The sequence below is a fragment of the Oxyura jamaicensis genome, chromosome 31, assembly GCF_011077185.1.
Source record: "Oxyura jamaicensis isolate SHBP4307 breed ruddy duck chromosome 31, BPBGC_Ojam_1.0, whole genome shotgun sequence".
Classification (NCBI taxonomy): domain Eukaryota; kingdom Metazoa; phylum Chordata; class Aves; order Anseriformes; family Anatidae; genus Oxyura; species Oxyura jamaicensis.
In genome coordinates, this window is record NC_048922.1 from 119,807 (window position 1) to 131,237 (window position 11,431).

The 11,431-nt window shown below is 64.4% G+C and overlaps 3 protein-coding genes across 3 annotated transcripts in view; 1 reads left to right on the forward strand and 2 right to left on the reverse strand.

The window, feature by feature from the left end:
- The window catches only part of LOC118155492 (CD5 antigen-like), a 1,751-nt gene extending 1,244 nt beyond the window's left edge, over positions 1-507 (reverse strand). The window contains exons 1-2 of the mRNA XM_035308796.1: positions 404-507; positions 211-240 (exon numbers count right to left, since the gene is read on the reverse strand). Coding sequence (XP_035164687.1) covers positions 211-240; positions 404-437 — 64 coding nt within the window. The 5' untranslated portion in view covers positions 438-507. The remainder of the gene's footprint in view (positions 1-210; positions 241-403) is intronic.
- Positions 508-914: 407 nt separating this feature from the next.
- LOC118155486 (soluble scavenger receptor cysteine-rich domain-containing protein SSC5D-like) lies at positions 915-11,329 on the reverse strand. The gene is made up of 11 exons (XM_035308785.1): positions 11,052-11,329; positions 9,445-9,471; positions 8,464-8,778; positions 8,113-8,187; positions 7,944-8,021; positions 7,494-7,808; positions 7,074-7,241; positions 3,740-6,679; positions 3,023-3,649; positions 1,349-2,624; positions 915-1,217 (listed from the first exon to the last, which is right to left on the reverse strand). Exons 1-10 carry the CDS (start codon positions 11,074-11,076, stop codon positions 1,978-1,980), a joined length of 5,217 nt encoding a protein of 1,738 aa, XP_035164676.1. The 5' UTR covers positions 11,077-11,329; the 3' UTR covers positions 915-1,217; positions 1,349-1,977.
- LIG1 (DNA ligase 1) overlaps positions 11,075-11,431 on the forward strand; it is a 28,434-nt gene continuing 28,077 nt past the window's right edge. Inside the window, 1 exon segment of the mRNA XM_035308773.1 lies at positions 11,075-11,081. Coding sequence (XP_035164664.1) covers positions 11,075-11,081 — 7 coding nt within the window.

Consider the following 11,431-nt stretch of genomic DNA (forward strand, 5'->3'; position numbering starts at 1 on the left):
GCTCAGCACCAGCTCAGCCCCAGCACGACCCCAGTCTGCCCAGTATGGTCACATTTTACCCAGAAGAGCCCCAGTCTGCCCAGCCCAAGCCCTCCCACCTATTGCCCCTGCCCCAGTGCCTGCCACATCCAGCAGCCGCTGACCCCAGGGCACACAAGTGGCAACCAGGGGACACCCCCCTCCCAGTGACACCCAGCAGCACCCACGTACCAGATCCAATCACGGTGCCGCAGCACAGGGCTGGAGGGAGAGAGGGAAGAGTCGTAATGGGATGGAGGCATCAGCCCCCCCAGCAAGGACCCTCCCCAGCCGACACCCCCATATGCCCTCAGCTCTACACCCCCCCACACATACCCCCCAGCTCTGTACCCCCCTATGTGCCCCCCACGCCCCGGTCCCTCACCCAGGCACAGCCCCAGTCCGTGCAGCCCCCCCATGCTGCCAGCCTGGGGTCCCTCCACCCCGAGGCCACCCTTTTAACGCGAGGTCTGGGGGTGGGGTGTGGGGGGTGCGGGAGGGGAAGTGAAAGCCAAGGGGAGGAAGGGGAATGGGGCAGCAGACAGGCAGGCGCCGGGGTGGGGGGGGGTGGGGGGGGCAAGCTGGCAGGGCCCCGTATGGGCGTTCTGGGGGCTGGAGATGGGGAACCCCAAAAATGGGGTGCAAGGGGGATTGCCAGCCTCAGGAGCCTTGGCCCCGGCATCTCTGGAGGGCTGCGGGGGGAGATAGGTGAAGGGCAGCAGGGCGCAGGGAGGGCAGCACCCCAACAGCCCCACGGCTGCTGCGGGCACCCCAAACCTGGGGGGGGGGGGGGGCCCCCCGGGGGCCCGGGGGGGGCCCAAACCCCCCCCCCCGGGGGGGGGGCGGCCCCCATCCCCCCCCCCCCCCCCCCAAAGAAAAAACAACACTCGAGATGATTTGGGGAACCGTCCTGGTTTTATTTCACTTGCAGCCCCTACAAAGACCTCCTCGGGTGCCCATGGCCCCATAGAGCCTGGGGGGCCCCCCCAGGAGGTGCTGGCCGAGGGCAGACAGCCGGCCCAGGCGGCGGGCAACAGCCTCCAGGCGCTGAGCCCCCCGCTGCTGGGCACGGGCCAGGGCCCGCAGCTGCCCCCGCAGCCCCCGCACCTCCCACAGCAGCGCCCGCAGCAGGGGGGTCATGCAGGGACCCCCCTGGCCCCCCACCAAGGGGGGTGTTGGCACTGCTGGTGGAGCTGGACCTGTGGGGCGAGAAGCAGAGACACACTGTGCGTCATTGTGTGTGTCCCCCCCAACACTGGGGGCCCTCCCAGTGCCCATCTCAGGGGTCCCAGGCAGGGATTGCTGCCCCCCCCCAATCCCACAGACCTACCTGCACATGGGGGGCCAGGCAGCATGGGGATGTCCGGGGGGCTGTCAGGGGTGGTGTGGAGGAGCTCTGTGGGTACTGGGAGGGTCTGGGTGCCAAGGGTCTCCATGGGGTGCTCGGGGGGGACTGGGGGTACCCAGGTACCAAGGGTTTCCATAGGGTGCTGGGGAGGGATTGGGGGTTCCTGAGTGCCAAGGGTCTCCATAGGGTGCTGGGGGGGTGTTGTGGGCCTCAGGGTGCTGGGGGGTTTCATGGGGTGCTGAGGGGGTGCTGGTGAGCCCTGGGTGCCAAAGATCTTCATAGGGTGCTGGGGGGATGCTGGGGGGGCCTGGGTGCCAAAGGTCTCCATAGGGTGCTGCGAATGTGGGGGGGTCTTCTGGGTGATGAGCAACTTCATGGGGTGCTGGGGGGGTGCTGGGGGTCCCTGGGTGCTGAAGGTCTCCACAGGGTGCTGCGGGGGTGCTGGGGGGCCCTGGGTGGTGGGGGGCTCTGGGGGTTGCTGGGGGGGTGCTGGGTGGGTCTGGGTGTCAAAAATCCCCATGGGGTGCTGGGTGTGTGCTGGGGGGGTCGAGGTGCTGGCGGGCTCTCTTGGATACTGGGGGGGTGCCAAGGGGCTCTTGGAGCTGAGGGTATCAGTGAGGTTCTGGGGGGGTGCTGGGGGGGTTGGGGTGCCGAGCAACTTCACAGGGTGCTGAGGGGATGCTGGGGGGCTCTGGGGGATGGGGGGCTCCATGGGGGGCTCCGAGGGGGCAGCAAGCATGTAAGGGCTGGTGGCACCTGGGGGGAGCACAGTGAGTGCTGGGGGGGCTTTGGGGGCTTTGGGTTCCTGGTGGGGACTGGGTAAAGGGGGCTGGGGGCATCCAGGAGCTGGGGGGCTCTGCAGGGGGGTGCTGGGAGAGCACAAGCTCCTTCCAGGCCATGGTGGTCTCCACAGCGTGCTGGGTGTGTACTGGGGGTCCCTGAGTTCTGGGGGTCTCCTCGGACCTCTGGGTGGGTGCTGGGAGTCCCTGGGTGCTGGGGTTCCCTGGGGGGCTCTGGGTGGATTCTAGGGGTCCATGGGTGCTGGGGGTCTCCTCTGGGTACTGGATGGGTGCTGGTGGCTCCCAGGTGCTGGTGGCCTCTGTGGGGTGCTGGGAGTGAGTGGCAGTGCCCAGACCCAGTTGGACTGCAAGGGCAGGGGGGCTGGCCGGCCACAGGGTAGGGGGCAGAGATGAGGAGGCTGATGGAGATGTGGTGGGGGGCACAGAGACCCCAGTGAGGCCCACGCCTGCGCCAGCACCTGGATGGGGAAGGGACAGAGAGTCCATGAGACAACCATTGTCCTTCCCCTCCTGCCCCCCTTCCTTTGTCATCTCCTCTTCTTCTGCCCCTCCCTCTCAAACCCTTCCACCCATCCCATCCCATCTCACTCCATCCCATCCCAGCCCCATCCCCATCCCATCCCACCCCATGCCATGTCATGCCATCCCATCCCATCCAAAACCCATGCCATTCCACGCCACCCCACCCCATCCCATCCCATCCCATCCCATCCCATGCCACCCCACCCCACCCCATCCCATCCCATCCCCCTCCTCCTCACCCCCACGCACCCCTTGGTGTGCTCTTCTCTCCACCTGCCCTCCCTCCCCTTCTCCTCGCCAACAGTTCACCCACCCACAGGGCTCCACATGGTACCTTCTGGGCCTGGTTCTGATGTGGGATGTGTGCTCTCCATGGTGCCTTCTAGACCTGCTTGTGCTGAAGGATGTGTGCTCCTCATGGTTCCATTGAGGTCAAAATCATCTGAAGAACGTGTCCCCCACGTAGTACCGTCTAGACCTGATGCTGTTGCAGGATGTGAGCTCCTCATGGTCCCATCTGTATTTGGTTCTGCTGAAGGGTGCGTGCTCCATGTGGGAACAACTGCTGTGAGACGGGCACTCTGCAAGGTATCAGCCAAGCCCAGTTCTGCTGAAGAATGTGCACTCTGCGAGGTGCCATGTGGACCTGGTTCTTCTGGAGGACGTGTGCTCCACGTGGTACCTTCTGGACCCAGTTCTTCTGGAGGATGTGTGCTCCACGTGGTACCTTCTGGACCCAGTTCTTCTGGAGGACGTGTGCTCCTCATGGTACCATCTGGACCCAGTTCAACTGCAGGATGTGTGCTCCACGTGGTACCATCTGGACCCAGTTCAGCTGTAGGATGTGTGCTCCTCATGGTACCATCTGGACCCAGTTCAGCTGCAGGATGTGTGCTCCTTATGGTACTTTCTGGACCCAATTCAACTGCAGGATGTGTGCTCCTCATGGTACTTTCTGGACCCAGTTCAACTGTAGTATGTGTGCTCCTCATGGTACTATCTGGACCCAGTTCTGCTGCAGGATGTGTGCTCCTCATGGTACCATCTGGACCCAGTTCAACACCCAGTGTGGTACCTCCTGGACCTGGTTCTGCTGTGGGATGTGTGCTCCATATGATATCGGCCAGGTCCAGTTCTGCTGCAGGACTTATGCTCTGTGTGTTGCCTTCTGGATTCAGTCCTGCTGTGGGATGTGTGCTCCTCATGGTACCTCCTGGACTTGGTTCTACTGTGGGATGTGTGCTCCTCATGGTGCCTCCTGGACCTGGTTCTGCTGTTGGATGCGTGCTCCACATGGCACCATCTGTATCTGGTTCTGCTGTAGGATGTGTGCTCATCATGGTATCTTCTAGACCTGGTTCTGCTATGGCATGTGCACTCATCGTGGTACCTTCTGGACCTGGTTCTACTGTGGGATTTGTGCTCCATATGGTACCTCCTGGACTTGGTTCTGCTGTGAGATGTGCACTCATCATGGTACCTTCTGGACCTGGTCTCGCTGTGGGATGCGTGCTCCACATGGCACCATCTGTGTAAGGTTCTGCTGTGGGATGTGTGATCCTCATGGTATCTTCTGGACCTGGGTCTGCTGTTGGATGTGTGCTCCACGTGGTACTTTCTGGACCTGGTTCTGCTGAAGGATGTGTGTTGTCTCTAGGATCTGGTTCTGCTGAAGTACCCCTCCGGGTACTGTCCAGACCCAGTTCCGACACAGGATGTGTTCTCATCGTACCTTCTGCACCCAGTTCTGCACCCACAGGACGTGTGCTCCTCATGCGACCTTCAGGACCTGGTCTTGCTGAAGGACGTGGACCCCATGTGGTACCACCTGGCCCTGGTTCTGCTGTGGGATGTGTGCTCCATACAGTATCATCCAGGCCCAGTTCTGCTTCAGGACGTGTGCTCCGTGTGCTGCCTTCCAGATCCAGACCTGCTGAAGGACGTGTGATCCTGATGGGACCTTCAGGACCCAGTTCTGCTGTGGGATGTGTGCTCCCCATGGTACCACCCAGATCCAGTGCTGCTGCAGGATGAGTGCTCCTCATGGTCCCCTCTGGACCTGGTTCTCCCAGGTGGTGGTTCCCCCACATGGTAGCACCTGCTGGGAGCACCGTGGTGGGGGCTGAGTCCTGCCCTGCTTTGGGCCGTGGGTGCCACCCACCGGTCTGGGTGGCACTAACAGGATCCCGTCCTACCAGCGTCTGGGTGCTCCTGGTGGTACCAACCAGATCCCAACCTGCTTTGGGCTTGATGCCTTGCGTGGTCCCCACCGAAACCCAACGTGATGGACTCATGGTGGTCTGTTTGGCCCCCACCACAACCCGCTCAGCTTTGGGCTGGGTGATCTTCACGGTGCTGAGGGGATCCTGTTCTGCTTTGGGGTGGGTGATATGGATGGTAGCGACTTGATCACGTCCTGTCTTGGACCTGTTGGTGCCAGATAGATTCCATCCTGCTTTGGGTTTGGTGATGTTAACTGGGTCCTGTCCTGTCTTGGATCTGTTGGTGCCAGATAGATTCCATCCTGCTTTGGGTTTGGTGATGCCAACTGGGTCTTGTCCTGCCTTGGACCTGTTGGTGCCGGCTAGATTCTGTCCTGCTTTGGGCTTGGTGATGCCAACTGGATCCCGTCCTGCCTTAGACCTGTTGGTGCCAGATAGATTTTGTCCTGCTTTGGCCTTGTTGATGGCAACTGGATCCCGTCCTGCCTTGGATCTGTTGGTGCCAGCTGGATCCCATCCTGCTTTGGCCTTGTTGATGGCAACTGGATCCCGTCCTGTCTTGGATCTGTTGGTGCCAGCTGGATCCCATCCTGCTTTGGGCTTGGTGATGCCAACTGGATCCCGTCCTGTCTTGGACCTGTTGGTACCAGCTAGATTCTGTCCTGCTTTGGGCTTGGTGATACCAACTGGATCGTGTCCTGCCTTGGACCTGTTGGTACCAGCTAGATTCTGTCCTGCTTTGGGTTTGGTGATGCCAACTGGATCCCGTCCTGCCTTGGACCTGTTGGTGCCAGCTGGATCCCATCCTGCTTTGGACCTGGTGGGGCCACTAGGCTCCCGTCCCACCTTAGACCGGGTGGTACCAGCCGCACCAGGTCCTGCCTTGGGCTTTGTGCTTTGGATGACGCCAGCTGGATCCTGCTCTGCTTTGAGTCGGGTGATCCTGATGATACGAATGGGATCCCGTCCCGCTTTGCCTGGGGTGGTGCTGACTCGATCCTGTCCGGGGGGGCGCTTTGTGGTGCTGGGGATGGTGCTGGATGGCTCCTGTCCCAAGGGGCGCTGGGTAGTGCTGGGGATGGTGCCAACTCGATCCAGTCCTGGGGGCCACCGGGAGGTCCCTGTGGGTGATGGCAGGTCCTCTGGCCCTGCAAGAGTAAAGAGGGAGCTCAGGCCCTGTCCCAGCCCCATCCTGTGCATGGGGGCCCCCTGTCCCCTCAGTGCCCCCAGGGCAATGATCCCTGCTTGGGGACCCTGCCCACCCCCGGAGGCACCCAGGGTCAGAGGCTGGGGCATCCCTTGGGGACAGGAACTTGAGGAAACGGGGAGGGACCCCAGCAGGTGCACGAGGGGGGTGCACGGGGAGGGCTCCGTGCCCCCCAGACCTGCTCCAGCCCCCAGCCACGACACGGAGCAGGGATCAGGGTGGCTGCCCCATCCTGGGGCCATCCCACCTGCACAGATGACAGCAGCGTCCTCATGGTGGTTGCAGTTGTGCCTGCCCCAGGGCTCAGCCGGGCAGCGCCGCAGCGTGGGCTCCGTCCCCTGGCAGTTCACCTCGTCCAGCCAGACGGGGCCGGTGCCAGGGCCAAAGTGGGCGCTGCGGGGGGCTTCACGCGCCACCCCGCAGCCCAGCTCCCGGCAGACCACGGCCGCGTCCGGCAGCCCCCAGCTGTCATCGCAGACGGTGCCCCAGCGCCCAGCGTGCAGCACCTCCACGCGTCCCGCACAGCGCCCAGGGCCCCCGGCCAGACGTAGCTGGGCTGGAGCTGAAAAACAGCTGGCGTCACACCACTGCTGGTCACCGGTGTCTAGGGACGGGGCCGCCGTCCTCGTTCCTTCATCACTGCATCCCCACTCCTTCCCCATGCTCCTTCCCTTCTCCAGCACCAGTTCCTGCCCCTCTCCATCCGTGTCCACACCAAGTGATCCCATCTCCATCCCTGCTCCATCCCCCTCAATCTCAACTTAACCCCCTCTCCATCTGTCTATCCCAGCTCCATCCCAGCTCCTTCCATGCCCCATTCCTGTTTCTTCCCTGCTCCATTCCCCCTCCATCCCTGGCTCCTTCCCTGCTCTATCCCAGCCCCTTCCACCCTCCTTCCTTTCCAATCTCCATCCTGGCCCCATCCCCACTTAATCCCAACCTCCTTCTCCTCCTACCCCTGTGCCCCATCCCGGCCACAGTCTGGCTGCTCGGGGCAGGCTGAGGAGAGCTGGAGATGTGGGGCTGGGTGGTCTCGTGTGGCACGGCAGAGGGGGGCACACGAGCTGGGCTGGTTGGCAGCCGATGGGGACTGGGCTCCATGGGGTCCACGGCCGTCAGCTCATCTGGGGGATGCAGGAAAGCAGTGTGGGTCGTGCAGTGCATGTGCACCGTGCATATGGGTCACCAAATTCACCATTTAGCCCACGCGCTGCACCAGGGCCACGTGGGTGCCCACTGCACAGCCCCGGTGCGTCTCTGCAGCACTGCACGCACTGCATGCGGGCCAGAAGCACACTGAGGCGTGTGCACGCAGCACGGGCACTATCCCCAGCAGCCTGGGCACTGCGCGTGCCCGGCACACCCGGAGCAGGTACCTGCACAGACGACAGCCGCATCCTCCCGGTGCTGGCAGTCCGTGATGCCCCACGGGGCGGCCGGGCACTGCAGCAAGGCTGACTCGTTGCCCTGGCACCGCACGTTGTCCAGCCAGATCGGGCCAGTGCCCTCGCCAAAAAACGCCCCACGGGGCGCAGCCAGAGCAGCGCCGCAGCCCAGCTCCTGGCAGACCACGGCCGCGTCCTCAAGCCCCCAGCCGTCGTCGCAGACGGAGCCCCAGCGGCCGGCGTGCAGCACTTCCACGCGCCCCGCGCAGTGGCCCTCGGCCCCCACCAGCCGCAGCGTGGGGGTCCCTGGGGAAGAGGCCAGAGTGGGCAACAGCGCAGGGAGAACCACGCAAGTGCCGCGCACCAGCAGGGTGCACAGGGACGGGCAGGGCTGCGGGCAGCAGCTCCTGGGTGTGGGTACAACGCACACCAACGCTGTACCTGTGCATGCCACGCCGGTGTCCTCCGTGTGCCCCGTACAGCGTCTGGGACCCCCAGCCGGCCGCAGCGCCGTGTCACCTGCGAGGCAGTCAGTGTCACCGTGGGGCACGCAGCATGTCCCCCCTGCCATGTGGCTGGGGACACAGGTGTCCCTGGGGATATCACTCACCTGGTGCTGGGGTGCTGGCGGTGGTGGTGGAGGGTGCAGGGGGCTCCATGGTGCCCAGGGAGAGGAAGGGGTGAGCTGTGGGGAAAGGCAGTGAGGCAGGGGTCCCGTTTAGCTGGGAAAGAGCCTGGCAGAAAAAGACCTGGGGACATTGGTCAACAGCCAGGGAAGTGGCTGAGTGACCATCCCTGCAGGTACCCAAAAGACACAAAGGTGTGCCTGGGGACCTGGTTTGGCGTTAGACTTGGCAGTGCTAGGCTATCGGTTGGACTTGATGCCCTCAGAGGTCTTTTCCAACCTTTGTGCTTTTACCATTTCTGCCTTTCCTCCGCCGGTGATGGGGTCGCAACCCACCTGAGCACACGGCGCTGGCGTCCTCCTCGTGGGTGCAGACGTGGCTGCGCCAGCCCCGGTGTCGGCACTGGGCCAGGCGCCCCTCGCTGCCGCGGCACCGCAGCCCATTCAGCCAGATGGGGCCAGAGCCCTCCCCGAACCAGGCGCCCGTTGGGGCGGCCAGCGCGGTGCCACAGCCCAGCTCCCGGCAGACCACGGCCGCGTCTGGCAGCCCCCAGTCGTCATCGCAGACGGTGCCCCAGCGCCCGGTGTGCAGCACCTCCACGCGCCCCGCGCACTGCCCGGGACCCCCGGCCAGGCGCACCGGGAACGGGCCTGGGGAGGGGAGCAGACATCAGGCACTGGGGCTGCTGTCACCCACCGGGAACCCCCAGGGACCTGCTGGGACCCCTGCATGCACTGGGACATGCTGGGAGGCTCTGGGACCTGCTGGAACCCACTGAAATGTACTGGGACGTCTTGGGGACCCTATGTGCTCCGGGATGTGCTGGGACTCCCTGGGACCTACTGGGACCCACTGTGTTCTCCAGGACTTGCTGAGATCTGCTGGGACGTGCTGGGACCCTTGCATGCTCTGGGACCCGCTGGGAGACTCTGGGACCTACTGGGACCCACTGTGTTCTCCAGGACTTGCTGGGACCTACTGGGACCCCAGTATGCTCTGGGATCTACTGGGATGTGCTGGGACCCTTTTGTGCTCTGAGATCTGCTGGGACCCTCTGGGACCTGTGGGGATCCTTTCCACACACCAGGACCGACTGGGACCCACTGGGACCTACTGGGAACTGGTATGACCCAGTGGGACCCCTGCATGCTCTGGGACCTGCTGGGACTGTCCGCACACACCAGAACCCACTGGGAGTCACTGGGACATGCTGGGAGCCCTGCACAACTGGGGAACCGCTGCAGGCTCCCACAGGCTGGCAGCCACTGGGATGCACTGGGGCAGGGACCCTCCCCAGCCCAGTCCTGTCCCAGTACCTGCACCGTGGGGGGCCAGCAGCCCCACTGGAGCCGAGAGAGGAGGGTGAGGGGGGGGGCACACCTGGCTGAGCCCCTCCTGGCCCTCCCATGGGGCCACGAGCAGCTCGGAGCCCGCAGGGGGCATCCCAGTGTCCAGCACCATTCCAGAGTCCCATTCCCAGTGCCCCATGCCCCGAAGCCAGCAACCAGTGTCCCACTCCCACTGCCCCACTCCCACTGCCCCATTCCCACTCTCCCATTCTCACTGCCCCATTCCCAGTGCCCAGTTCCCACTGTCCCACTCCCAGTGCCATTCCCAGTGGTCTTCCCATTGCCATTCCCAGTGCCCCATGCCTCCAGACCAGCAACCAGCACCCCATTCCCAGTGCCCCATTCCCAGTGCCCCAACTGCCATTCCCAGTGCCCCATGACCAGTGCCCCATGACCATGCCCTTTCCCAGTGCCCAGTGCCTTCCCAGTGTCCTTCCCAGTGCCCAGCAACCACAAACCAGTGCCCAGTACCCTTCCCAGTGCCCCATGCCCAGTGCCCCATGTGACCAGTTCCCAGTTCCCTTCCTAGCATCCCATGCTCACCACAGCCCAGAACATCCAGTGCCCTGCACGGCGCCCCACGGCCTTCCCAGTACCCACCACCCAGTGCCCAGCACAGCCTCCAGTACCCACTGCAATTCCCAGTGCCCTTCCCAGTGCCCCACTCCTCCCCCACTGCAGGGCTCTAACTGGGAGCAGTGCCTACTGCATTGCCTGGCGTCCCCTGCGGTACTGCTGCAGCCCCCCATGCAGTGCCCAGTGCCCCTTGCAGTGCCCCATGCAGTGCCCAGTCCCCTGCTGTGCCCTGAGCCACCCAGGCCCTTTGCAGTGCCCCTGCAGTGCCCGGCCCCCATGCAGTGCCCGGGGCAGTGCCCTTCCCTTTCCAGTGCCCATTGCAGTGCCCACACCATGCTCAGTTCCCATGCGGTGCCTGTGCAGTGTCCAGCGCAGTGTCCAGCTCCCTGCAGTGCCCCCGTGGTGCTCAGTGGGGTGCCCAGAACAATGTTCCCCCCAGCCCCACAGTGCCCGGGTGCTCTCTGTGCAGTGCCCACGCAGTGCCCGGCACCGTGCTCAGTCCCCCAGTGCCCGTGCAGTGCCCGTGCAGTGCTCAGCCCCTCGTTGTCCTCACCCCTCAGCCACACCGTGGCTGTGCCCAGGCTGTGCAGTGTGCAGTGCACTGCTCAGCTGCCCCACGCCATGCCCACTGCTGCACCCACGCAGTGCTCACCCCCTGCGGTGTCTGAGCCCAGCCACGCCATGCCCACTGCAGTGCCCGTGCAGTGCCCGAACCCTCGGTGTCGGTGCAGTGCCCAGTGCTGGGTTCATGTCATGTGCACCACGGTGTCCGTGCAGTGCCCGAACCCTCGGTGTCACTGCAGTGCCCAGCGCTGGATCCACGTCATGGGCACTGCAGTGCCCAGCACAACGTCCATGCAGTGCCTGTGCAGTGCCCGTGCAGTGCCCGTGCTTAGCCCCCCTCCCAGCCCCCATACCCATGCCATAGCCCCACAGTGCCCGTGCAGTGCCCGTGCAGTGCCCGTGCAGTGCAGCGCAGCGCGGTGCCAGGCGCTCACCCAGCAGCAGCAGGGTCGGGGCCATGGCGGGTGCCGGAGCGGGGAGGGCGGGATGGAGGAGGAGGAGGAGGAGGAGGAGGAGGAGGAGGACGGGGACGGGGCCGCGCGGCTGGGCCAAGGATGACTCAGTCCATCCGTCCGTGCGGCTGTGTGTCCGTCCAAGGCCGCACCCGGCCCCCCTTGGCTGGGATGAGAGGGGCCGGGGGGGGTGACACAATATTTGGACCCCCCTAGGAGGGAACGCCCGGGTGCTGCTCCCCCTCTCAGGCCAAGGAATGGGGAGGGGGGGTCCCGGGGGTTGTGGGGTTAATGCTGGGGGGGGGCCCAGCACGTGCAGACGCCCATGCACCCACGTGGCGCTGGGGTGCGGGGGGGGGGGG

Excerpts from the sequence above, each read along its gene's own strand:
- LOC118155486 (XM_035308785.1), bottom strand. The coding sequence starts at position 11,076 with ATGGCCCCGACCCTGCTGCTGCTGG. Across the intron at positions 9,472-11,051 it reads CCCGACCCTGCTGCTGCTGG|TGGGGCTGCTGGCCCCCCAC; the intron begins GTGAGCGCCTGG and ends TCTCGGCTCCAG. Across the intron at positions 8,188-8,463 it reads CGCCAGCGCCGTGTGCTCAG|CTCACCCCTTCCTCTCCCTG; the intron begins GTGGGTTGCGAC and ends CTTTCCCCACAG.